General features: G+C 47.4%; 1 protein-coding gene and 7 non-coding genes across 8 annotated transcripts in view; 7 read left to right on the forward strand and 1 right to left on the reverse strand.

Annotated features, from left to right (window-relative positions):
- LOC135920702 (rho GTPase-activating protein 20-like) overlaps positions 1-27,736 on the reverse strand; it is a 712,294-nt gene that overhangs the window by 530,156 nt on the left and 154,402 nt on the right. The window contains exons 3-5 of the mRNA XM_065454923.1: positions 26,959-27,061; positions 25,060-25,150; positions 23,298-23,343 (exon numbers count right to left, since the gene is read on the reverse strand). Of these exons, the coding sequence (XP_065310995.1) occupies positions 23,298-23,343; positions 25,060-25,150; positions 26,959-27,061 (240 nt within the window). The remainder of the gene's footprint in view (positions 1-23,297; positions 23,344-25,059; positions 25,151-26,958; positions 27,062-27,736) is intronic.
- TRNAS-AGA (transfer RNA serine (anticodon AGA)) lies at positions 17,155-17,236 on the forward strand. Its single transcript has one exon. It is a non-coding gene; the product is annotated as a tRNA-Ser (tRNA).
- TRNAS-AGA (transfer RNA serine (anticodon AGA)) lies at positions 17,303-17,384 on the forward strand. The gene has a single exon. It is a non-coding gene; the product is annotated as a tRNA-Ser (tRNA).
- On the forward strand, positions 17,467-17,548 carry TRNAS-AGA (transfer RNA serine (anticodon AGA)). Its single transcript has one exon. It is a non-coding gene; the product is annotated as a tRNA-Ser (tRNA).
- On the forward strand, positions 17,624-17,705 carry TRNAS-AGA (transfer RNA serine (anticodon AGA)). Its single transcript has one exon. It is a non-coding gene; the product is annotated as a tRNA-Ser (tRNA).
- On the forward strand, positions 17,786-17,867 carry TRNAS-AGA (transfer RNA serine (anticodon AGA)). The gene has a single exon. It is a non-coding gene; the product is annotated as a tRNA-Ser (tRNA).
- TRNAS-AGA (transfer RNA serine (anticodon AGA)) lies at positions 17,943-18,024 on the forward strand. The gene has a single exon. It is a non-coding gene; the product is annotated as a tRNA-Ser (tRNA).
- On the forward strand, positions 18,100-18,181 carry TRNAS-AGA (transfer RNA serine (anticodon AGA)). Its single transcript has one exon. It is a non-coding gene; the product is annotated as a tRNA-Ser (tRNA).

A 27,736-nucleotide genomic window follows, 5' to 3' on the forward strand; every position in this document is an offset into this window, starting at 1 on the left:
ATCATTGCATTCTACTGATGCTTACATATGGGACAAAAAGTTGCAGGTTAACAAAGAAACTCGATTACAAGTTACGGATCGCGCATAAATGTTAGGCGTAATGTTAAGAGACAGGAAGACAGTGGTGTGGATTAGAGAGCAAATGAGGATAGCTGATATTCTGGTTGACATTAATAGAAAAATTTAGGAGCTGGACAGGCCTTGTAATGCGTAGGACAGATAACGGGTAGGTCACTAGCGTTACATAATGGCTGCCAAGGAAAGCGCAGCGCAGTCGATGACGGCAGCCAATTAGGTGGGGTGATGAAAATAGCAAAATTGTAGGCGCAAGTTGGCGTCAACTAGCGCAACACCTCACATACTGATGTCAGTAACCTCAGCGAATGCTGCAAAGAACCCGCCTACACCATTTGGGACCACTGCAAGGGTAATGCTGTTTGTGCACAAGTCCTACTCTACTCTACTCTACTCTCACTCACTCACTCACTCACTCACTCACTCACTCACTCACTCACTCACTCACTCACTCACTCACTCACTCACTCACTCACTCACTCACTCACTCACTCACTCACTCACTCACTCACTCACTCACTCACTCACTCACTCACTCACTCACTCACTCACTCACTCACCCACCCACCCACTCACTCACTCACTCACTCACTCACTCACTCACTCACTCACTCACTCACTCACTCACTCACTCACTCACTCACTCACTCACTCACTCACTCACTCACTCACATAGTGACGCGGGACAGAGCGCAAGCGACTGTCACGCATCAATGAAGCGAATGGAACCGAGTGATGGCCACTGGCAAGTGTCAAGAACGCTTTTCGTACAGAAATACTTCGCGAAGGCGAACGAGACGTGTAGCCCGCGGGCAGCATCGCGTACGCATACACTATGCTCCCAGATAGAACGGGCTGCTTGACTGGGTTGTCGATCATCCGTTCTCTTCTCCTGCGTGTTCTTCGTTGAAGTATGTTTCAGTTCCGGGTGTGGTTACACGGTGACGTTAGCAACCTCGCTTCGCGCTGTCCGCAATATCAAATAGGTAGCTTCGCAAGCATGGGCAAGCGATAGCAGCCGAGCGCGTAGTTAATTCTGAGCCGCACACACACACCGCGCGGCTCGCCAATATGTTAATAAGGATGTGGCACACACACACGCGAGCACACACACACACACGCGAGCACACACACACGCACACGCAAACACACACAAACACACGCACAAACACACACACACACACGCACATACACACGCACACAAACACACATACACACGCACACACACACAGGCGGACACGTACGGACACGCTGCGCCTAATTCAACGCCGGCGCAGGCTTCCGTGGGGGAAGAACGGCCCCGCGCTTCGTTGATGATATGGTACGACAGCGTCCGGCCGCGGGGCCGCACAACGCGTCGACAGGCGCAGCCGTCAATTAATGCAACGCGGCGGCCATTAATCTGCGCGGCAGAGAGTGAACAATGCCGCGCGCGCGTACTCGCCGCGCTGGGCTATTTATCAGCATTAACCCTTTAATGCCCGAACCACCTCGGTGGAAGGGCCGCGGTGTGCGGATTTAGCCCACTCGCGTCGCATTGGCTGTTCTTATCGCGTTCGCTTCCTGCGGGATCCGCATACTCGCGACAACCCACTTGTGTATACACACCGTAATGCTGGCTGCCACCAATCCTTGTCGAACTTGGAAGCGATTACGTAGGGTATTCATCGCTGCTATAAAGTAGGATACCTGAGGAACCATGTAAAGGTGCTTAATCATATTCGTGCTGCAAAATTTCGTGAAAAATTGAAAATATATATAGCCAGTTTTGCCGGATACCAGACATCGAAAAGCACTCGTGAAGTTCGTTTGGAACATAACGAATTGGCTCAATACTTCAGAAGCAACATCAACGTGCTAATGTACCAATTAAACAATAATCTCTGTGTTTAGGCCACAGAAAGCGCTTTTTTTCTTTGCTAAAATGAACGTGAGAGTATGTTTCTCTTTCTTCCTTTTTCTTTTTTTTCACGTACAAGGAGATGATGCATTCATAACAATGTTATTTAAAACAAACAAATTTCATATAACGCTCGTGGCATACCATTCGGTAAAAACAACCAACTTGAAAAGTCATTATGCACCTGCTGGGCTAGGTACGCGTCTGAGGAGAAAGTATCGGCGGCTTGGTGGCTTGGTCGCTTTGCTTCTGAGTACGTCGTCAAAGGTTCTGTTCCTACCCAACTCACTAAGGCATCTTTCATATAGCCCAACAATTGGCTTTGGAATCACTGAAACACGGCAGCCGGTGACACCCGTTCATACAAGCCGCTCTACAGTTGAAGAACTCCTTGAATACGAGTGCCCGGCCCTGCCGAGATGCCACCTTTGACTCAGTCCTGTTGTAACAGCTAGCGTTCACGCAATGGTGACGTGCGCACAAGCGTGGCTGCCCTGGGCATTACTGAATTCTCTCCAGACACCTATTTCTCTCTTTTCTTATGCGCAGAACTAAGGTTCCCGAGTATTTATAAAGGCAAAACAAACCTCGGTTGGTCTGACAGAAAGGTTAAAATGCACTTTTGAGAGTGAGTGGTTATGAAGTCCCTCAATGATGACCATCGTCTTTAACGACTTTACCAGCCGCAAGCCGTCCAATCACTCCGGTTTTATAGGCTAACAAGCTGTCGTGACGCGCTCAAACGCATACAAACGCATACTTTCACATTCAAATGCATACAACGGGCAGCGGAATGAACCACAACGTACAATGAGCAATACAGTGGACACGAATACAGCCTGTACAACCAGAAAGAAGTATTTCTCTCCTTATTTTTTTAAACAATACCTTCTAAACACCCCTTCCCTTCCTTCTTTTTTCCCTCGCTCGAGCTTAAGCCAGAGGCAGGAAAGCAGTAACTGCAATTTGCAGTGGCCCAGAGACTCCGACCCCGGAACCACTGAGAATTGCGGGGCTCTGCAGTGAAACCGGGGCAACAGACGCGAAGTGATCAGTCTTCCGCGCGGAGTCCTCGCTACTTGGTCTTCCGTCTTCCGCACAGTCTTTTCCCGCCTAACACTCTCCTCTGTCCATTCTCGACTCCTTTCTGTTGGCGCGCGCGGCACCGTCTGTGCTACGGCGTCGTCATCGGTCTCGTTGCTGCCACGTCGCGCGTTTGAAAGCCGCCCAGGTCGGAAAACTTTCGCCGAACAAAGCTGACACGAGATGGCGCGCTCGAGCACGCTCCCCGCGCGCGGAAGTGTTTCATCTGTCCAGGAAGCGGCGCATACGGCACGCCTAGTCCACGCGCAAAAGCGCAGCTTTTAAGAACGCCAACCGAAACAAGAGAAACAACGCACGCCGTGAAACGTGGCGCACGAGCGTTCACAAAAGGGCGTATTTTGTCGAGCACGCCCATGTTCGCTAAACAAACTACTACGGGCGATGTCGAACCGTGTTCGTGCGTCGCGCTCGAAGGCGCGTCCAGCGTTTAGACGGGAACATCGGTCGGCGAGTTGGCGGCGAGGCACTTTGATGCGTTCCGCGTAGCTCGTTTGTAATGGGGGGACACGACCAATGTTCACGCGACAGAGTAAGGAAGTTAGCCGACGCTGGAGGCGAGCAGGCACGAGGGGGCTGGGATGGATAAAGGAGGGGGAAGTGCTCGCCGATGTGACGGGCACGTTACTTTGAGAAGATGGCGCGTGTCCGCAAAACGGGTCACACAGGGGCTGGATGAAGACTCGCGTCGGCGAGCACTGGTCGATCCCGCCCAGACCGTAAGCCTGTAAAGCAATTTAAAAGCGGTCCCTTCTCCACGTGTCGGGTGCGAACTGGCCGCAATCCTGTTAAACTCCCCGCCTTTCGCATTTTTTTATCTCTCTCTTTCTCTCTCTCTCTCTTTAAAGAATCACCCTCGTTACTGTCGTTCCCTTGCAACAGGGCTATATTTGCAATGAAGTGTCACAGACATGTATGCGCGGCGGGTGTCGACCGGGTTCAGGCAGTGCCATCGCCCAGACAGCCATTTCATGTACGACAGCGGAGCTGTTGACCACTTTGGAAACGACATAGCGGCGCTCTCAAAGCGGATTTCCCATGGCGGCACGTACTAGTGCACGTTTTCCAGTAATGCCTTAAGGTACTAGAAGGTTGTTGCGGTTCTTAAATATACAATAACGCCAGGAAAACTCTGTTCTTTGTGCATATATGCTCATTCTTTTTTTTGTCATGTTGTGTTTTCCATTTCCTTTTGCAGCGGCAGCAAATGAGAAGCGGCCTAATTAGCATTTCTGCCTTTGTTTTTCTCTCAATCAATGTCACTGTTTCGCATATATATATATATATATATATATATATATATATATATATATATATATATATATATATATATATATATATATATATATATATATATATATATATATATATATATATATGTATATGTATATATCACTCCTTGATCCTGGTCCCACACGACTACTTGCATTAACGTATCATTAACATGGCCCGGAGGCTCATCCTATAAAAAACAACAGTGTTGTCATATCCCAAATGTATGAACAAGTATTTGTGCCCAGTTGCTAAGATAAACACCAGTCTGTGTGTTCTATTCTCGCAGGAGAGACATGGGGATGCATGGTGAGAGCAGATTAACGTTCTGCTTTCCTTTATACGTAAATTAAACGGCCAAGCAGAGCATGCAGCCACGGTGTTGGTTGCCATTAAACGGCGTTTCAGACGACACCGTTACCTACAAGCGCGAAGAAAACAGCCGTTGTAAAGATTTTCGATAGAAATAAATTGATTTGGAACACACTGGCTGTTCATTGTCACCATTCATCTCCTTTTTCTTTTTTTTGTCTTCCTAAGCCACAATTCAAAGAAAAAAACACAAGAAAATGTCTCTTTGCACGGACGTGTATTCCTTGGCTATACAGAAGTAATGAAAGCGAAGTGTTCATGAGAGCTTGCACGTACGTTCATTATAGCCGCGGTACTTGTGATACATGCTAACTGTATAGTATAAACATGAAGTCACTCAAGTTCAGCTATCTTGCACCGTTTGGTTCTGCTAAGTTTGTAAGCCAGTATACCGAGGAATTAGTGTTTCGTTCGGTGGCGGGCCCATACTCAGTACCATTCTTTCCTTTCGTGTATTTTTGGCAGTTCGGTAGGAAACACTTCGATTTCCGTACTCGCACGTATACCTTCGGAAAAGAGCCTTGCCTCGTTTACGTGAAAAAAGGAAAAAGAAAAAGAAGAAACAGAACTGATCGGTGCCCAGACAAAAGACAATGACTGCGTGAGAACTTCCGGATATCGAAGCTAGCTGTGGCCTTCTGTACACTAAGGGAATCGCGACACGCCCCTCTCGTTGACTGAGTCCTCTCCTTCTCTCTCTCTCTCTCTCTCTCTCTATGAGACGCCGAGTGGCCATTCGACCAGGCTCGTCGAAGTCCTCAGAGACGGCGAGACAAGAGACAAAGGTGCGATAAAAACGGAGCTCTTCGGAATTTGTTCATTCCGCTGCGGGTTCTTTAGGGCGCGGCTCCACGAACTACTAACTCCGCGAGCGGAACAACGGTGCACACAGAGGCTAGCACGTGTCGGCTCGCGGCCTCTTTTTAAGCTTTTCGTTCGTTCTTTTTCTTCCCTTCTTTTTTTCTTTCTTTCGTTACAAGCGGCGTGGAAAGAGGAGATTAGGTTTTGTGGCTCGACCATTGACGACGTTCGTTTCGAACCGAGTAAGTCCAGCGCGGGCAACCGGGAGCACTCGAACAGAGCCGGCGTATAGGGAGGCAGCTATATTGTGCTGCGGGGCAATACAGCGCTGCAACACGGCCAGCTAGCTCACTGTGCCACGGCGGAGAGGAGCTGGGCGGAGACGCGACGACAACGGCCACTTCCGCTCGCAGGCCGCGTTCGAACGGGTCAAAGTTCTTCTGCGCCGCGGAGAAAGAGACCGATGCGCGGGCACGAGTGCGAGCGCGTGCCGGCCTTCCAATTTCGGATCGAGATATGTGCCTCGGCGGCGTCGGCTCGTGTGCTCGCCTAAACGGCCGTTGCCGCGAGCTTCCCAGCGGGCGGTGCGACTCGCCGACCTGCCTGCCACGACCCGAACCGCCCGACGGCTTATTCCAGGCGGCGGCAGAGGGGCGTGACTCGTACGATGTCCAAGGCGAGCACACTTTCGGCACAGGTGCACATTGCTTAAAGGGGCGGGTAGCGTATACTCCCTTAACAAACGGTTGTTGTCGCCGACAGCATTTTTCTGTACATGCGGTATAACATACGGTGCTGAAAGGCTGCGCATATCGTCGATAAGTTGCGGCGGTGTCACACTGACCTACATTTCGAGATAAACATTTGAAATATACGTAGCTGAGACAATGTTACACGCCGTAACAAGGGATATGAGGTAGCGATGAACGCCAGTTTGTTTTATTTCCTTGATACGTACCAAGAGACGACCCTTATTGGACAAGTCTTCCTGGATATAGGTGTCAACATGCCCCTCCATATGATAGGTGCGGTGCAGGAAATGGCGTACTTATACACGTCGGAAGCCTTCTATATGACGTTGCTTACGTTAAGGCTGCGTCTACCTCAATAATGTGGAAAGTTGTGCTGGTTGGTGAGTAATCATCATACCTTGCTGGTGAAGCAGCGCACTGACACGGACACAGTGAAGACAGGCAAGAAAAGATGACACTCGCTGCTGTGACTGTCGTCTTTTCTTGCCTGTCTTCGCTGTGTCCGTGTCAGTGCGCTGCTTCACCAGCAAGGTATATGATGTCTACCTCAATGTTCTGCACTTGAGAGCAGATCAGTGCAACCAAGCTTCCGCCAACCGTTAGAGCAGTACACTTACAAACGGTGCGCGTTGTCAGTGAGTGGATAATTTGCTGCAGCACCATTGCCCCGCACCCTTCTGGAACGTGGGAGGTCGCCGTCACCGCTGTTCCGGGAGCGCGACATTGAAAACCTTCGCCGCCCGCGGGAAGCAACCACTAACTTGATAACGGCTCTGTCAGACGCCAGTGAACGCTCGGCATCCAACATAAGGCATCTGATCGTTACAGCTGGCTATCAATCCCCATATTTCACCGAGCACATGCAATGTGCAAGTGGATCCGGCATTTGCTCCTCCCCCCTCTCTCTCTCTGTCTCGCTTTTACGGCTTCTGCTGCCCACATTGGCACAGAGAGAACGGCCTTGTGCAACAGCGACGCCTTTATCAGCATTCCCGTATAGGTTCTGCGAAGTGCACGTCCGGCGCGCCCCTTCGTCTCCGGACTCGAGAAAGGGCCGGGCACGTCTCGCTCGAGCGCCGTCGCATCTCTCCGATCGGGGATCGCGGCAATGAATTTGTACGGTCTCGAGCCGTGGAGCAGCGCGTACACACGACGAAGCGGGCTTCCGCCGCCATGATTCTTTTTCGCGCACGCTCAAAATAAAGAGTGTAGCGGTGGCCGCTGGACGTGACGCAGGGACGGCGCTTTCGGTACCAGGCGGAGGGACACATTGACAGAGCCAAACCGAAATTTCCGAGTGTTGCGCCACGGTACTTATCTGTTTGCGTGGAAACAGGATTTCCAGTGCCGAAACGCCGTTAACACAATTCCGCTGGATCCGTTTACTGCGCTCACGCAAGCTTGCCTAAATGCTCCGTCTACTCACTTGAGGGTGGTATATGCTTGGCGCGGGAGAAAACGCGGATTGCGCGTTGATTTCGCGCAGTCAACATGCATCAAACATTGAGTTACAGCAACGCAAAGCTCTCCGTATGCTGCCGGCAATGCTCACATCTTCAGATCTCCGATCGCAGCTACATCTTCCGCTATAGTTCCCGAACGCCAGGAAAGATTTCACTACGCCTGACTATTACGTGTTCGAATGAGCATTGCCATCACGAAATGTAGTAAACGTGCTCCTAATATCTCTTTCCTGTTTTTCTTTCATCCGTATGGCCACTTCTAAGAGATTCTACGATTTTTCTACAGTGTTCCAGCTATCCACTGCAATAGGAGTTGATTGTACCCGAGATATATAAACATGCTACCGAATGGATGATCACGTGACCTGTGTGACCCGTAAATATCTGAGCACACGCGTTCGTGCGCGACGCCCGCCCAGTGTGTCTGTAGCTTCATCTCTCCCAAGTGTTCTGGAATAACAAGCTTGGCCGCGTGTCCAGGAAAACAAATAGGGCATACATAAGGTTGTTATCAGTCTCTCGATTCAAGCTTTCCGTGAAAGAAACCACAGGGGACACAAGCAGACACCACGAACGCTGGGCGACAAATCCGGCAAACAGCTAGCCCGTCTAACAGCAATTGTCAAGCAGCTTCTCCCTCTATCTCGCCTTCTCACCCGTCACAATTGCTTGGCAGTAGTTGAGTTGTGTTGAGGAGTGCGAAACGGAGGTTCGAGCTGCCAAATTAAAGTGGGAGACGCTAAGGAAAGCAAGAGCTAAGGGGTGTTCTAAGATTCGAACGTTTCGAATACCATATTTATTCTTGTAAGGCCCACACTCTCTTTTCTTTTTTTTTTCAGAAATATTGCCGGATAAGGGCATTACATGAGTCATGATTATGGCTACTCACTCAAGCTTAGAACTGAGCTCACACTGCTATCAAAATAAATGCAACCACTCGCGGTCGGCTATGAACGCGTTTACACTAACCGGTTGATTTTTCGGGCACGGACTAGTGCCATCTCGTAGCGGTTTGCGGAATTGACCAGCACGCCAGTATGCGCATGACACTTAGTCTAACTTTCTTATTTTCAAAACTCGTGCTCACCACATTTTGGGTGCAAACTTTAAGCGAGGACGGGTCTTATACGAGTAAATGTGGTATTTCAAAACGTAAACTGCGCGGAAACGGGCCAGAAATTTATTTACAGCAGGCACACAGCAGCATAAAACTTGACAACTTACGCCGTAGAGCCGGCTGGGCTAGCCAGACTTTACCGGATATACAGCGGTCATTCGCACTCCCCGATGAGTCATCCGTATACGCCAGCAAACTGCTTATCTGTTACTAATGCTTCGCTTGTGCTTTCAACAAAGAATGCTTCATAACTCGCATTCTAGTGACGGAAACTTCCTAACGTTACGAATACTAGGATGTGAACATCCTTTTATATTAGTTGTGAAAACGGCTGTTCATTATTCAAAAATTATTCGAAACGTATTTGATGTGAATTCGATTTACATTCGATTCGGTCTCAATAATTACTATTCGTACAGTACCCAGTATTCTCGAGCAGGAAAGGGGAAGAGGGGGGGGGGGCATTCATATTGTTAAATCAGGTAGGTACATGTAAAGTCGACATTTAATCTCCCAGAATTTCGCGTCGGAATATGACTGCTTCGATTGCTCATGCTCAGATGTGAGCTACCAGAAAAAAAAAAGTTTGCTGCAAGCCCGTTGCAGTACTTAACAGTGTACACGTTAGGACATTCGGTTTAGTGGGGCAGTATTTGTGTCGGGAATTTCGCGGTATAGTAGCGTATACCGTTCATAACGATCGAACAAAGAGCTAAGGCGCAAATGTCAAGTTCACTTCTCAGCGAATCTGTCGAGAGTGGATGCTAACACGGAGGAACGATGGAATGGTCGTATCACGCGAAATTTCGCGGAAAACAGCACACACCTCTGATGTGCTCCTTAAAGAGCCCTTTACGAGATTTGGGCAGAGCAACAAGACAATTGCGGTGCACAGATCCCACAATAAAGATTGTGTCTATTAAGCACTACACTGACATACGTCACTAAAACAACTGAAAATTTAAACAAACGCCCACCCACCCGCACTTGTCAAAGGAGCCACTCTTCCAGCCAGCGGAGATGACGTCAAAGGCGCAGCGCAAGAACACTAACTATAGTTAGCGTAACAGCGAATGGTAAAGTAAAGACACAAAACGGTAAAAAGTAAACATCACGTGGAACCTCGGTTCTGACATTCGAGAAGGCAGGCGATGAATGTCGCTTGCGTGGGCGCTGGCTGAGAGAATGGGAGAGGGGGCCTTTGAAGGGAGGAGTGCAGCTCACCTCCTCGCAAAATGGCCTCGCCACATTTGATTTGCTGCTGTATAGGCTACTACTAAGCTCTTCTTAACAATTCTTTCGGAAGAAAGCTCCTTGGATGGTGCTTTAGGACTTCTAGCGCGCAACTAAAAAATTATGACGGAGTCTGGGGAGGGGTCTTTTAAAAGCCGAGCAGATAAAGAACATTTCTCACCGAAAAGTAGAGCGAAGAAGTAGGATCCTGAGAAAAAAAAAACTACGCAAAGATCTTTGCCTGCACCTCAGTGCCAGCAGGCGTAGGAACAGTAGAGCTTACAATGACTCATACAACGCTTTTGCTGCCATTTTTTAGCTCGCAGTGACAAGAGTCGGCGTTCTTTGTGTTTCCGTGCGCCGCGAACTTGCCGCAGCTGAATGAACGTGATCGCTTAATTAATCCTGGCACTGACGTTATCTGACCAAGTTCGCACAACCTCGTTTGTTTACTCCACCCCTCTATACCTGGGCTCTGTTCCTTTTTCCCGGAGCACGCTTGGCTGCGGCGATATATCTTTCCCAAGCCGTTGCCGAGTTGCGGGCGCACTCATCTGCGGATATCTGACGATGGATGAATTGTTCAGGGAAATCGGGCCGTGGAAGTCCGCGTCTCAGTAATCGTTCTTTTCGCTGGATACAGTTCTCGCGTTCCGTTTTCCTTAGGATGCTGAACGACGGGGCAAACTCGAGAAAAAGCACGCCACGGGTAAACGATGACGCGACGCCGGTCGCGTGATTAATCGTTTTGCGACTCGCTATCGCAGCTAGGCGCAAGGAGTTATGCTGCCGCGGCGAACGGACGTGAACGTGCTCACGCGTGCTTTTTTTTTTTTCAAAATGGCAACGCGCGAGCATTTGTGGCACGCATTTCTTTTTTTTATTTGATGCTATTCATACCTTTGTTTTAGCCGTGCCCGGAGGATATAGACCAGCGCTACTGCTGATACGCGGCGATTACCAGTCCGCATTCTTCCAGCTATATCCTCGTGCCCGACACTTTGTATGCAGTATGATGCGCATTGTCCTGAACCGTTTTCAAAGTTAACTCGGATACGATTACGCAGAATATTCGTACTGATTCCTATGCGTACGGCGCTTTACACGCACGGAAGTGGTTATATAGGCGTATTTTCAGCGTCAGCCTTTGCGAGCATTAGCGCTAGTGTGACATATATACCTTCGATCTGTTACATACGACAAAACGCGACCTTGAACTGCGTTTCGAATGCGGAGAGAGGACATAAAAATCCAAGACGTAGCATCGACACGCGTATGCCTACAACACTATACACGTACAACTTGACCTTTGTGTTGGAGCAAAGAAAAACGGTTTTGAACGGCAAGAAACGTAAGACGCTTACTTCCTCTGTGTGCATGCATATGCGTTCTTGAACATTGAACCCCTATCCCCCATCCCCAGTGTAGGGTAGCAAACCGGAGACTCATATCTGGTTAACCTCCCTGCCTTTCCTCTTCATTCTCTCTCTCTCTCTAAATCGTGGTATAAAAAAAAATAGAGCTTTTTCACGTTCCTAACATACCGGCCGGTAGTAGAAAAACGATCATACATCGCTGAGCTGCCTTCGGCTCTCAGAATTATTCCACAACGCGCTCCCGCGACGCTGTTAGAACTTTCTAATTTCACCTCCCCAAAATTTAGTTCAACAGCCTACAGAAATATTATACTCTCTATGTGAGCAGAATAAGACAAGTCCACTTGTGGAAACGTTGGCTGCTGCTTTCACCTTGTTCTCGTTTTGCTCATCGTCTTGAATTTCCATCTCCTGCCTTCGCCCTGTTTTTCCTATACTCTCTATATGTGGTACAAGGTTATGAACAGGGATAAAGTGCTTCAGAAAGGCTGGTTAATGTTTCGATAGGAGAACCTAAAATGGCTTTTCCTATCGAAACGTTGGTCAGCCTTTCTGAGGCGGAGTTAGTTCTTCCAAGTAATGCCTGCGACCGCTGATGTCACGGTGTGGGGACGCGTAATCAAGCGGCTATTTTCATGCTTCGCACGTGTTCTTTATAATACGGAAAAAATAATTACCCGAAAGATAGCACAATGAAAACAACTGAATCGGGTGTTTTAAAACAATTATTACTCCTTCTATCAATATTATCGCCCTCAATTCAGTAATTAAAAAATTCGTTAATTAATATCATATATTAAATGATATTTCTATTATAAAAAAGAAATCTTCCTAGTGCGGTACGTCACTGCTGACAATAGCATTGGTTGCGTCCTCGTACATTCGATATATTATATTTAAGAACTTGACTAACGTTAGCTGGAGCACCCTCTACATGAACCCGCCTACGTCGATAAATTGTCGCTGTTCGTCCGTGTCCGCTTCAACTTCCTCGTAGGCTTTCCGGGGCGACAGCTCGCATTGCGACAGGGAGAAGTCTACAAGAACCGAAGCTGCCTTCGCGAAGTCTGCATACAATACGGACACTATACAAATTAGTTTTGCAAGTGGGCACGCTGTAAATAAGGCCTGGTTCCGCGAATAATGACAACGCATCTCGTTAACGCGTCGCGCCATGAATTTAACCGGACAATAGTTAACGACAGGCAACACCACGAAACGTTGTCGCCTGTCGAGCACCTTGCTTTCAACCAACTCGCCCAGCAACGTATTCTACTTAACAGGAAACGTCTACACGGCATGGCTGCTACGGTGTCATTACAGCGCTCAACGCCTCGCTAAAACTTACGCCATTATGCTACTTAGCTTAACGTAGCCAAGGTGGCACATCGTTTAGGCGCACTCGTCTCCCGCTCCCAAGATTATAATGCGCGGGGCCGGTATAGTGAAGCGCACGCTGAGTTGAACCTCACGGTCACTTTTAATTGGGACCTACGCGAATGCTGCGGCGACTCCGTCGAGCGCCATACACGAAGCCTCTCGGACGAAGTGCTGACAAAACGGCGAGACGTCCGCGGGGCCGGGCCGACCGATCAGACATGCGCGACTGCGCACGGCGCGTCCTTCGTTCGTTCGCTACGTAGCACGCGGACCGGCATCACGCTGGCATGTGCCAAAGCAAACACCGCGCGCGTGCTAAGGCGGGCCACTTCGGGCAACGGTGACGACAAAGCCGGTCATTATGTACGGGGTGGCGGCAGCGCACAGGCCCGTGCATACACTTCGTCGAGGGGGGGGGGGGGGGGGGGGGGCTCGCGCAGAGCGTTGCACACCCGTTTGAAAGCGTACGAGTACGCGAGACGACGCGCCGTGTACGCGAACCTCGGAAGGCTGCGACGAGGGCACCAAGGTTAATTGCATTAAAATGCCCCCCGCACCTAATGAAAAGCGGATTTCACCTTGAAGCAGCAAAGCGAGGGTGTCGAGCACACCTGTGTACGTTTGCACACCGACCCCCTTGTGGGCCCGAGCGGCGGTCTGTGCGGTTTACACTTTCGCGTTGCACGCGAACGCAGGGAATTCCGGTTAACGGGATTTCTATGCAACGACAGCACGTTGCACGGGAAGAAAGTCAATGCAAGGCGTGCGGCATGAAGAATAGTGTTCTGCATTTACTTGCATTCCGAGATCCTTTGCTTACATTGGACAGTGAATGCTGTCTGAATGCTTCCTTTTTATCCTCCTCATCCTCAGCCATGCGGCTGCGAGGCTAATATCCATATCCAACAAGGAAGGACGCACGTGTTTAAAAGCAGCGCCATTAATGATACAATAAAACGTGGACGCTTTATCGCAGCTTTTAATGGAGCGTTTCTATATACCAACTCGGTGATCTAGCCATTTTGATACGTGTGTGTTTGCAGGATGGAGCTCGTAGACGCAGCTCAACTGATAGTTTAAATCTAAGCTGTATTCCACCTCTTTGTCTTTTATTATATCTTTATGCAGTTTGTATGCCACATTTAATTCTGGAAGACCGGTACGTTACCTTCACAATCATGGCAGGGGGCGAGTTTGACACGAATCACGCTAACTCTGTTACCCAATTACAGGACACATTCTGCAAATACTAACTACTCCCTAGGAGAACTAAAGCTTTATTCAGCCTTCTCGGTCCTTGGTGAGACCTTTCTTTACCGAGCTATAGTTAACTCCGAGCAAAGCGTCATAAACAAGTTAACGCCGTATCGTGTGAAAGAAAGTGTGATTGGTAGAACTGAGGGAGACGCGGAACGGCTCTTCAAACTGCAAAGTTGCAGCACAACGTTTGTAGCGTGTGCTCTCGTCAAAAGGTATTACTGTTCATAGCTTTTACGCTAACTAACGTATAGACGGCGGCGACAGTAGCTGCCAAACTTTCAAATTATATTTGATTCAATCAAATTAATCTAAGGGTCGTAGCTGCTGTTTCAAATCTGCGTTAAGCATCTACACAAATTTAGAATTCTAGAAAATTCATTTTTCTGTTTGTCCTGCTTTGTGCCAAAGTCGAGACTGTACATGGAACTCGGTCATGGCATCTCGCCAGCCCGACCCGTCCCTATTGCTGATTCTCTGTGTGTGCATCCGAGGCCTGTGCTGACTTCTTTTACACAAGCCTTTGTTTCCTTTCGCGCAATATGCTAGTGGCATGAACTGCAAAGCTATTGTTTCTTTTTGCTATTTGTCTTCACGCAGCAGAGCGACACGCACATTACCTGCTCGAAATCTGGGTTTTTCAAAGACAGGATTGCCAATACAGATGCCCACAGTATGCGCACCCCAACTTTTCGATTATACCAACGCTCTCGGCAGGAAGCTTTAGTTTTGGTTGACTCCTGCTTTTAATATTCTGATAGAAGTGACAAGCAGAAATGTTCTCAAAAAGGAACCGTTGAATTGACTCTAGCGAAAAGCGTTACATCAAAAAATTAAATTCCAGTGTGTGATGGTCATAGTTCTCATTAAGGTGCTCAAACATTTTACAACTTCATCAACGTCGCAACTCTTGTTTTAATGTTGTGTGAGAGTAGCTGTTGCATAATTAACGCAACGAAAGGCAAAAAAAAGTACGTGTAAGGATTTTCTTGGTGTACGATGTTCACTTCGTTGCAGACGAGCGGTGTAACGCGAAGGCCACTTCGAAAAACTTCGGAACGAGGCTTGCCGCTGCTTTGACCACCACGTTAAGCCAACTGCTGATGTGTGCTTAAATGCAGCAGCGCATAATTGTTAATTTAGCATGGTCGACGACATTCGTTAATATTCCATGGTGAAAACCACTAGTTGACACATCTCATGCAACAAGATTGTGTCGTCTTACCATTTTTATGCAACCTTTCTCTCTCTCTGTCTTGCCATTGGAAATGAGAGACCGCTGACAGTGCCTCATTCTCATGCTTTATAGCTCAACATCCACACATACTAATGGCTTTAATCCGTATACCTGCTGGTCTGTAATAGCAGTAAACACAAATTGGTAGCGTGAAATACAGCTACCATGCATGCATGTACTCTATTACTAGCTTTTACCGGACTGTTTCTTTTTAAAGTTGGAACGTCACCCCTGGGCCATACGTTGTTAAAGATTACACGATAAATTCGCCACAGCAAATGAAATTCCTAGACTACACCGTGACGCCTTATTACGGATAGAAATATAGCCACAGTGGTTGCCTATGGAATATAGCGTTGTTCTCGAGCTATAAGGCGCAGGTGGGTGTGATGAGTGTGAAATGAAAAAAAAAAATTAAAGAAAAGGACGAAAAAAAAGGCGCTCGTGGGCTTAGATTTAGTCACACGTTAAAGAACCTCCCGTGGTCAAAATTATACCGGAGTCCCTGACTACGGCTTGTCTCATAATCATACCGTGGTTCTAGCACGTGAAACCCCGCGGCTTAATTTAACATAATTAAATAAAAGTATAATGAACATAGATGAACTGGGCGTCCGTAATAGACAAGCGGCAGTTTGGAGGCCATAACAATAACACTTCAATCCATCAATTTAAACTTTCTTGCGTGAATGGCTACATCATACTGCGTTGCTGCGAGCTCCTACTTGTAACCCACGCTAGATTTACGCTGTACATGATTTACAAGCTGTTCACAAACCAAGCCAGTCTGCTAGGGGAACAGGCAGAGAACATAGGCCTAATGGTAAATAACACAGGGGCGTGTTAATTACAAAAGATGCCATCGAAACTGTAGGCAGGCGCATCCGCGATAATAAAGCAGTCTAACGAGCCTTCGATAATTATAACGTCAAGCACTAGCACGCACTCCCGAGCCAGGATATAACTTGTGCAAGTTCACGCTTAGAGCAGGCAGGCAAGTATGGATTAAAAAAAGAAAAATGTTGGAATACTTTCAGAGTCGACGCCTCTATTTAGGTACGTACCGGAGGCGATATAAATAGACTCGCAATGCTGGGCTCACACAAAGAAAGAAATAAGAAAAAAAAATTGCGAAAACCTGCGGCGAGGTGATGACAAAGTGCACTCCGTCTACGCAAGAACGCTGGCGATGGCGCGTTCACGAACAAAGGCACGACAAAACCGTCGGTTACTTTATTTAATCTTTTGCTTTTTCGAGAAATATATTGGTCGCGAAATCGCGCGCGTTAAGCTAGGATGCGAACAGCCGCTTAGGAGGCAAGGGGGTATACTAGGCAGGATGAGTGATTAAATAGCTACGGCTCGAGGAAGCGCGGACGAAGTAAAAGGTGAGATTTAACGCTTCCTCTTTGCCGCCAGGCTGCGCCGGTTCGTGTTCTGGGTGAACTAAAAACGAACAGCCGGCGGTTCGTGTTTCCAGGCGAGCGAACAAGGCCTGCGGGTCAGCAGGTTTCTTATCGGAGCACGGGAAACCCGCTCTCCGCTGGCGCGCAACGGCGGCGGCAAAAGAAGTAAAGCAAGAATTAAGTTCGTCCACAGACGTGAGTTGTCTGTTCTTACTTCGGAAACTCCTTAATATCTTTCTTTGTCACCTCCTTCGTCGGGTTTGCAGCGGTAATGCGTGCCGCGCCATTTAAGTCGCCTCTCGCGACACCAAAGGCCTGTCCACAGGCGAATTAAAATACGAAGCACGGAACAAAAAGGCGATGCGGTTGGCGTACAACGGTGACATCGGCACGAGGCAAGTTTCAGAGAGCTGCAGTCGTGGCCGAGTGGTTAAGGCGATGGACTAGAAATCCATTGGGGTCTCCCCGCACAGGTTCGAATCCTGTCGACTGCGCAGAATTTTTGTCTGTGAGCACGCCTACTTTTGAATAGACATCAGAAGAAGCACCGGAACACAGCTGCAGTCGTGGCCGAGCGGTTAAGGCGATGGACTAGAAATCCATTGGGGTCTCCCCGCACAGGTTCGAATCCTGTCGACTGCGCAGAACTTCTTTTCCTTCTTCCTTTTGTCTACGAGCACGCCTGCTTTTGAATAGACATCAGAAGGCGCACCGAAACACGGCTGCAGTCGTGGCCGAGTGGTTAAGGCGATGGACTAGAAATCCATTGGGGTCTCCCCGCACAGGTTCGAATCCTGTCGGCTGCGCAGAACTTTTTTCCTTCTTGTCTACGAGTACGCCTGCTTTTAAATAGACATCAGAAGGCGCACCAAAACACAGCTGCAGTCGTGGCCGAGTGGTTAAGGCGATGGACTAGAAATCCATTGGGGTCTCCCCGCACAGGTTCGAATCCTGTCGACTGCGCAGAATTTTTTATCGCTTTCTTTGGTCTACGAACACGCCTGCTTTTGAATAGACATCAGAAGGCGCACCGAAACACAGCTGCAGTCGTGGCCGAGTGGTTAAGGCGATGGACTAGAAATCCATTGGGGTCTCCCCGCACAGGTTCGAATCCTGTCGACTGCGCAGAACTTTTTTCCTTCTTGTCTACGAGTACACCTGCTTTTCAATAGACATCAGAAGGCGCACCGAAACACGGCTGCAGTCGTGGCCGAGTGGTTAAGGCGATGGACTAGAAATCCATTGGGGTCTCCCCGCACAGGTTCGAATCCTGTCGACTGCGCAGAATTTTTTTTTCTTTTGTCTGTGGGCACGCCTACTTTTGAATAGACATCAGAAGAAGCACCGGAACACAGCTGCAGTCGTGGCCGAGTGGTTAAGGCGATGGACTAGAAATCCATTGGGGTCTCCCCGCACAGGTTCGAATCCTGTCGACTGCGCAGAAATTGTTTTCCTTCTTTCTTTTGTCTACGAGCACACCTGCTTTTGAATAGACATCAAAAGGAGCACCGAAACACAGCTGCACTTGGGACCGCTTTCCGTAAATAACTAGTTGAATTCCAAATGCTGCTTTGTGCCGTGGTCAAAGAACTGTCGACTGTGTCCACGAGCCGAGATCACTGCTACACCGACTACAGAGATGCTGCATTTTTTTGGGGGGTGGGGGGACATTATACAACGGACGTTTAGGAAGGATATTTAAATAAAAAGGTACTCAATTAGGTTTTTGTTGTATGAGAATGCTGCTGTTGCTTCCTATGCCATGTTTATACAGCTGTGTATATATAGCTTCTGGAGATTTTAGACTTTAGTCTGTCGAAAGCCCGCGATCTACAATTATTTTAATTTTTTTTCGTGGAAGTGCAGCTTAAGCAAAAATTATATATACTACGCAAGAACTTTCACCGGACTGGGTGCACTTGTCGGACGGATGTGTGCCTTTACTTGAATCTTAAGCGTTTAGTAATTATTACTCTCTGTAACACATTTCCAGTTTTGTTTTCCATGTGCTAAAGAAAGAAAACATTCGTGGCTGAGGTTTCTGTACGCTTGGGTTTCTTTTGCCCGATTTTCACTTTCACTGGGCTGTGTAGCATGTGTGCGTTTGTTTTTAGCCTTTCTCTAAATTTTATAAAATTAATGTTCGCTCGACTTTACTGACATTTCCATGCAAAAAAGAAAGAAAAATATGGGTGATCCCTCTTTCACAGGAATCGGTAGAACACGAAAGTGAAACGTGTCCTCACAGAAGCTGTCGCATCTTTGCTTCGTGAACTCGTGGTCCACTGCAGCGAAACGCGCCCGATTTGCGGTTCGGCGACCGTGTTGCAGGTTTGCTTGGCGCACGGCGTCCTGTTGGCGAGTGGCATCCTGCTGCCGATTTCACTTCGGCGAAGGTGCGAACATTTTGGTCCGGCTTCGTAGTGTCTAGGGCAACTATAGTTGAATTGCGACGCGCTCAGCTTCAAGAATGTGGGCGCCGCGAAAGTGTTTTGCTTCACGCTGGCGTGTCTCCCGCCGGACCAAAGAGACATTCGCCCGACGACGTCGTTGCCTTTCTGCGCCGCTTAGCGCAGCAGTTTTTTTTTTTTTTTCGTTGGTGCCATCGCAAGCGGAGCAGTAGGCAGCGTGTAGGCACTGCTGATGCATGTTGAATTGCTGCACTCCGTGGGCGACGAGGCGTGACAGGCTAATCGCACCAACCGCAGGTTTCACAGGTTTCCGTCACAGGTTTCCGCCGTCACAGGTTTCCGCCGTCACTGGTTTCCGCCGTCACTGGTTTCCGCCGTCACAGGTTTCCGCCGTCACAGGTTTCCGCACCAACCATGTGCGGAAACTGCGTCGTCACCTCAGCAGAAGGCCACACCAGGCCACACCGCATTGGAGCCTCCGCTGCACTGAGGAGGCTTTAGCGCTGAGACTACCGAAACGCTCACTGTCGGCACTCGTCAGTGTCATGATGCAGTACTTCGCTTCGCCACTCCTAGATCGCGGCGCCATCCCTGTCAAGGTAAATGTCAAGGGAGAGAATACTCGACGCGTTCGCGCCTATGTCACATCCGTTACAGGAAGGTGATGGTGGATCCCGGAATAAAACACTTTCGTGTTAAAAAAAAAAAGCAGTCATAGTTGAGCGGTTAAGGCGATGGACGGAAATTTATTGATACTGGAAGTGCTAGGATAGGTTTCCGGAGGCTTTCTCATCTTTGCATTCACGCGTCTATTTCTTTCCTTCAATTTCTTTTCATGTGCCTAACTTGTGGGCCGAGCTAAACAAATAAATAAATATAAACAAAAAGATAAGCAAAATCGTATTCAGCGTCACCAAAGAAACCTAAGCAAGAGAGAACATAAGCAAGAGCATGCCTAAGCAAGAGATAACCGTTTGGACCAAGTAGCAGCTGCAGAAAGTCAACGTACTTTGATGCATCTGCATTACCCGTCCTCAGCAATACGAAAAATTAAAAAAAAAAATGAGAATGAGAACTTGGTGAGAAAGTGTCACACTGGATCAGAATATCTGTTGAAAGTGGCAATAACCTTAAGTTGTGTTTTCTTTTTTCTTTTGAGCTCCTGCACGCTCATATTTCCGGGGTATCTACCAAGTTGAAATTTCTAAATTCCCTGAGTTTTCCAGGTTTTCCCTCTGTGCCTTTACATAATTCCCTGAGGGACCCAGAACTTTGGTTTATGTCAAGACGGGCTGACACCATGTCGCCCGATGTTGTCACAATCTAGCAATCATGTCAAAAAATTTTAAAAAACGACTTATTCTAGTTTGAATAGTAAGGAGTACCGTTAATTTTATTCCAAAAGAAAACAGAAGGGAGGGGCTAGTAAATTCACAACGAATAAAATATATTCGAAAAAAGTCGTAAAAGCCATTGCAAATTGAGTCGAACATTCTGAAATACGAATAAAAAGGAGATGCTTACAGAAGCAAATGTTTTCGAATATGAGCTATTTCCATCAGCTGATGGCAAGCTCATTGGTATGAGGCCCGAACTTTGCCTCAAGTGAGATTCTCCCGCAACAGCTGGTAAGTCAACCTCAACTGCCCTGACCTACTCTCAGCGCGCGCACAACGCTTCAGTGTTGTGATTCACTGCTTTAGAGTTTGTTTTGGTTTGGATGAGGGACACCTTCATCTCGGCGTCAGCCAACACTTCGTTTTTTGAGCTCAAGCTCCTTCAAAGAAGCGGCGGCACACTTCCTTTCCTGATCATTCCTCAATGCGTAGGTCCTTTGTGTTCTCGTCCTCCTTCCGCCACGCGTTCGCCCCACAGGCCCCTTGAAGCATCCCCTTGGTGAGTTGTACAGTCAATTTCCAATTTTTCGGACTCCTCAGGGTCCATGAAAACGTTCGAAAAATCGAGCAGTTTGTCGTTTACTGTCCTTAAGAGCTCAAGTCGCCAAAGGCACATCCGAAACAGCTCCGAAGGCCTGCCTACACTGATTGGGTATATCGGTGCTCGTGCTGTGGCAGGAGATGGCGGGTGCGCGTGTGTATAATTAAGGAATACATACTGCGTCCTGTGACAATTGCCCCTTCCCACGCTTATGCTTCGCCCCGTAACAAGCTAGTATTGAGGCGAAGCTGACGTTTGGCAACGCTCCGTGCTTTCTAGACGTTGAAGCCAATCGCGAGGACGACGAAAGCGGAGTCGGTGATATTGCTGACAGCGGCGAATTCTTTCAATGAAAAACACGTCGCCCAACGGTTAGAAGCTTAATAACGAACGTCGAAGCAGTTAGGCTTAGCGTTGCCGCAGTGGTGCCTAGAATGCAAGCACATCTGCGTGCGAGAGCGCTGGTTCAAGGCGGCGAGGTAATCAAAACGGCAGCGGTGGCGGCTTTGATTAATGCCGTTTCGGAACTGTGGTCATGGCAAAAAGTCTGGAAAATCGGACGGCGAACGGTTCTTGCGTCCGAAATTTCAGATATGTTTTCGGAGACGTTCTTATACGCTGACACTATGGGCATGTGGTGGTGCCGCGAAGCCATCCGCATTATCGGGCATCCAGACAGTCGGCCGTTGACTGTACACTGGCAACTCCTCCAGCCGACGACACGGCGTCAAAGACGATTCGTTGCGATTCCTCTCAGTTATTCGTGCCAGCACTACCACGACTTTCATTCCCTTTCAATAAACTTACAGCTGATTTTCCCTGATAAAAGCACAAATTCCTTGAGTTTTCCTTGGCTATTTACAGAATACTCAAAATCCCCGAGAATTCCCCGTTCTCCCGGTATTCCCGGTTGGTAGATACCCTACATTTGTTATATTTTATTCTGTCGCGTATCTTGTATTTTGTCAAGCTATTAGATTAGGAAGGCTTAGGAGTGAGTTTCAACGGCAAACATATCAGCAACCTTCAGTTAGCAGATGCAGATGCAGATGCAGATGAAGATGACATTGTTCTGTTTGGCGACACTGGGGACGAATTACAAGTGATTGAGGACTTCAACAGAGGAAGTGTAAGGGTAGGGTTGAAGACTGCTATGGCAGAAGACAAAGGTAATGTTCAGTAGCTTGGCAAAGGAACAAGAACTCATGACCGCCAGTCAGCCTCTAGGGACTGCGCAGGAGTACGTTTACTTACGTCAATTACTCACAGGGGTCAACTGTGATCATGAGAAGGTAATTTACAGAAGAACAGAAATAGTTTGGAGTGCACAGCGTAGGGCAGATAACCGGTGTACCATTAGAGTTACAGAATGGGTACCAAGGGAAGGAAACCGCAGCCGAAGACAGCAGAAAATGAGGTGAGGTGATGAAATTAGGAAATTTGCAGGCGCAACTTGAAATCACCTAGCGCAAGACAGAATGTGTTCCAGCGTCTCCTCGCAAGGACAGGCATTGCAGAGAGCTATAACGCGTAGGAGCAGGATGAAATAACGGAAGCAAAGGTAGGGAGGTCAACCAGACGCACGTCCGGTTTGCTACCCTACATGCTTTTTGTCGTTTTCTGGGACTCCAAGGCAGCCCTTCAGAGTCTGAAGTCAGCCTTACTAAGCAAGACCCATGAACAGCTGGTGTTTGAGACAAGACAGGTTCTCCATCAAGCACCCACAAACGGACATGACACAATCTTCTAATGGCGTCCAGGGCACTGTGGCATCGTCGGAAATGACCTTGCTGATGATGCCGCCCAGTCAGCCCACGAAGAAACACTCACAGTTCCCATACCCTTATCAAGGGCAGACGGTGCGAGGGGCCTTCGTTTAGTTGCTCATACCAAGACTGGAACTTCGCGGAACACCCCGATTTTCACGAACTGTCGTCTTCCACTGGCTGGATCCTATATTGAAGCTGCGTCGAACTTCTCCCGCCGTGATGCAACATTACTGTGCCGCTTCTGGTCAGGGCTGGATTTTACTAAAGCCTACTCATTCCTTATCGAAATGTCGGACACACCGATCTGTGTCTCGCACAACTGTGAAGAGAGGATAGAGCACGTGCTGTGTTTTTGTAACCTCTATGACATAGAACGCGACCTTCTTCGGAGACTGTTAAACCGATTAGCTATAACGCGTAATAGTGCAAGTACTCACCTATCTTTGTGTGCTGCGAGTCCCAATGTTCCAAGGCGGCGTGGAGCTGCAACGAGGGAGCCAATAGTTAATTGCAGTAAGAAAGTTTAACAGATTGATTAGGATTAAGTGCTCCTGTTAGAGAAACCATGAAATATGTAACATGACATTTTTGTCCACCCGCTGAAAGCCTTAGATCACGTCAGTGATCCGAGGCAGCCTTCGCCGAAACATGCCTTCTCCGAATCGCGGAACCTTTTCAAAGGCTGGATAAGGTAACTACGGGTTACGGTATACTTCAGAGAATTTAGCCTCCTTCCTAGATTACCTTTTGCGGCACCTGCTAAGAGCGATTACAGCGATAAGCTGTCATACAAAGACAAATTTTTTTGCCAAATAGACACACACATAGAGTTGCAAACATCGACAATGACACAGACGGCACATCCAACTAATTTTCGGACAAGTTGCTATATACTCGCCGAAATACATACATGCTGCTAAAGGGAAACACACAGAAAGTTGCAAACATTGACAACGGCATATCCGAATAATTTTCGGCCGAGTTGTACATACTTGCTGAAATACATACAATGCATACACACCACTAAAGTGCGACATACAGAAAGTTAGAAACGTTGACAACGATACAAACGGCATATCCAAATAATTTTCGGCCGAGTTGTACATACTTGCGAAATACATACATATCCGCTAAAGTGCGACACACAGAAAGATAGAAACATCGAAGATGACAAAGGCGTCACTCCCGACTGTATTCAGTTTTGTTGTTACCGCTCAAATACATATTTTGGCTAAAAATTCTGTAGTTTCTTGGTGGCAGAACCACGATTTCATTATGGGCTATGCCGAAGCGAGGAATTAAGTTTCACCACCTGTGGCTCTTTTGCGTGCACCTAACTTTAAGTGTACACAAGCGCGTTTGCATTTCTTCCCATCGAAATGCGGCCGCCGCGATCGGCATCGAACCTGCGACCTCGAGCTCAGCGGGGCTATTGCAAATGAAAATGTGAATGCTCATAGGTGCGCGATGTCCTCGCGCGGTGTTGCCACAGGCCATAAAGAAATAGATTTTTTGCTCGAAAAGTCAGCGCAAATTACTTGGCCCGTCGTATCGGGAAAAGAGGTGTCTTAAGCAAACTTCTTGCCGGTACGAATCCAGTGCTTATTGTTAGTTATACATTGTGCCAGCTGCGAAGCAGTAACACAGTACAATTACAGGCGAGATTCTTGGCGTGGTATACAGCTAATCTTCAGGACCATAACTATACTAAATATATGCCTATTCCAACCTTCAAACCATCAGTTTCGCATTTCGCAGGGGGCACAGATGACATCTGATACCTGAAATCTGAAGTATTCAGTGTGTTTGGGACTATGCTTAAGCCAAAAATTAAGACAGGTACATATTGCTCGTTGCTTGTGCGCATTACATAAATGTTGATCATGCTTTAGCAGTTATCTATTGAAATAACAGCAGCAGAAAGTTGTAGCACAAATTGAACATTTTGAACAAGAAGTATATTTAACTATTGCTTCTCTGAAAGACGCCAATAATGGTAGATTCCGAAGCTTAATCACTGAATCACTAAAAATTCGAGGAAGAAAAACTGAATAGACCTATTGATAGATCAGTAGCTGCGGCAATACTGCGAGCCTTACGTTAAACAGCAGACTTCACTGTAACGCAGAAAGAGCACGGGTATGTGTGTGAGACAGAGAGAGAGATGCAAGAGGGAAACATCTCGTGCCCTCACGTTACCTTCATGGTCATGAGGCTGCTTATTGAGAGAATTGGTTCAACCCAGTCGAAGAGCGCCTTGTACTCGTCCTCGTGCATGGAAATCAGCCTCCTGGAAAGCGGAAACGTGTTTTTCGTACCACGCTTGACCGTCTGAAGCACAACACTCAACTCAGGACACGCGCACAAAATAATGACGTTTCTTTTTTTTAGTGGCAAAAGTATACACGGACTCATCGTTTTTGTCATCGATAAACGTTAATAAAGTATGAGGCAGAACTTCGTACGTTCGACTCGCGTATCGATCATCAATGCAGTATGTTGTCAAGACACGCTATTAATGTAATATCGGTAGCGACCTTTGAGGCAGACTTTGAGGCCTTTGAGGTGCTGCCTGCTCTGTCCCCTTCAGCATCTTTCACTGTGTACTGCGACTTTCAGACAACTGACTGCTCGGGAGAACTTTGCGAAGACTTCAGTTTTCTCGCCATCCCATTTCAAACAAGCTCGCCTTCTTGGACGCAGCTAACTGCATTTGAAGCGGCAATTTGAGGCATATTTGGAAACATTAAGGTGCAGGTCAGCTTCACTCAATTTTTATTCACACGGATTTGGACTGACGCTACCCTATCTGTGTCACTTCTGTGATGGCAATGAATGTTCAAAAGGTCTTTCCTAGTGATCCTTGATGTTGAAGTTTATTGATAACAGTGAAATAATGGGTGCGTTGCATGTAAACATACAGAAAGCTGTCCCGTAGGTCAACGCTTATGCGATGTCTCTCATAAGCGGTGACATAAATGACGCACTGCAAAAACAATTGTGAATTATGGAGCAAATACAATTGTAGTTCAAGTATACAAATTCGGTGCTTCTTTTATTTCTTTTTATTCACTCAAATTTAGCTATTTAATAAACACGTACTTACGCAAAGGGAATGCAAGCGAAAAGAACAGTAAAATATAGAAGAGGACAATGGATAAATATTCAGCTTACTGTAGCCGCTAGAATTTAAAGCTCTTTATCAAATGCAACAATTTTCGTTCTACTCGGTAGAGCAGTTGTTCCATAAAGACATTTCTGCTTCTTACATGCATTTGAATAGGGAAATTGGAGTTGGCCCGCAGCTATAATTTTCTCTTACCTTTCACAGAGAGGCCTCAACGTGCGTGCGATGTTCGGTGAGCCTTTTTCTTTTTAACCAGTATGCTTTAGCCACAGGGAGCTTTCTTATGCGACCTTCAAATTCGCTGTTAGGGACGATGTTCGTACCACGCTAAATCTATTATGATTTTAGTTCATTTCTTTTTAAAGCTTATTCTCGTATTAGTGGTCTGCCAAGTGCTTGAATCGATCACTTCCATTCAACGATTCGTTCCTTTGTTCTTGATTTCATGGTTGCGTATATTTATTTCAAAGTGCGTTATGCCCTTGAAATCACAGCTCTGGAAGTCCTTTCAGTACTATCGAAAACTCCTGTCGCACCAACTGCAGGCAAAATTAAGAGTAACAGTACATTATACATATACTTAGAGGAAAGGGGTGAAAATGAGTTGTAACCGCGAAGGCTAAATACACACACTGTGTATTTAGCCTTCGCCACAGTGCTCCGCGTCATATTTCAATGCCGGGAATTTTAAAAATGCCCAAATGAATGGAAAAAACTGTGGATTTAAAGTCTTAACCATGATGATATACCCCGCCTCCATGCAGGCGACCTGCACTGGGGTACACTGGTGCAGTTCGGTTAAGTCTTTCACGCTAACTTGGGCGCAATTGTCTTCTATCTCATACTTAAGTTACTGTAGTCATTTGTGTTTTGCCAAAAAAGAAAAGCAATTGTTCTCAGAGGCGCCGCAGACTGCGCCTCTTACAGGACATACGTATATGACCATCAAACTACCTGGTGTTGGGTCTTACTTGAGGGGTTTGGCGTACAAGTTGAAGACACCGCTGAGGTCCGCGTTGTACTCCTTCTCGGATGTGGCGAGCTCCTCGACGATTCCCAGGCGGCTGTCAAAACCTTCAAGGAGAGACAGATTATTCTATAGCTTGTGGGGTCTAACGTACCACAGCAAGGCACTGGCTCTTAGAAAAATGCCCGAAGCGGCGGCCACCGGATTCGTCCTTTACTGCCCGCGCTGCATAACGTCTGGCCTGTTCTCGGTACTCGAGCATTTCTTTTTTTATTTGTTTTGTTTTTTAAGTTCCACCTCCCCACAATGTGGCCGCTGACTACGATTCGAACCCGCGTCTTTGTAGTCAGCAATAGAAAGCCATAGATATTGCATGAGACACTGCGGTGGGTAAATTAAAGTATCTTAAAGAAAAGACAGAGTCGTAGAGGAGATTCTCAACCGCAGCTTCAGCACTGTGACATTATAGGAACATTTTGAACACAAGCATAACAAACAAGAATTTCAATTTCTTTCTTTTTACACAAGCCTTCTACACAAAGTGCTGCCTTCCATATACAATAAATAACGGTTTCCCTGCAATTCTCGAAGTACCGCTGCCCACAATTGGAAAAAAAAAGAAAAAGCACATGTACGCAACATTATATGCAAACGCCACAAGCTGAAGATGCATTAACACTCATAAACAATGTATCTCTCCTTTTTTTTTTCTTGCTCTAGTGCTATTGACATAAGTTAAAGATTTTTTTTTATATGCTACCACAGTTTTTTGACAACACAGC

Source organism: Dermacentor albipictus, chromosome 5, assembly GCF_038994185.2.
Source record: "Dermacentor albipictus isolate Rhodes 1998 colony chromosome 5, USDA_Dalb.pri_finalv2, whole genome shotgun sequence".
In the NCBI taxonomy this organism is placed as follows: Eukaryota; Metazoa; Arthropoda; class Arachnida; order Ixodida; family Ixodidae; genus Dermacentor; species Dermacentor albipictus.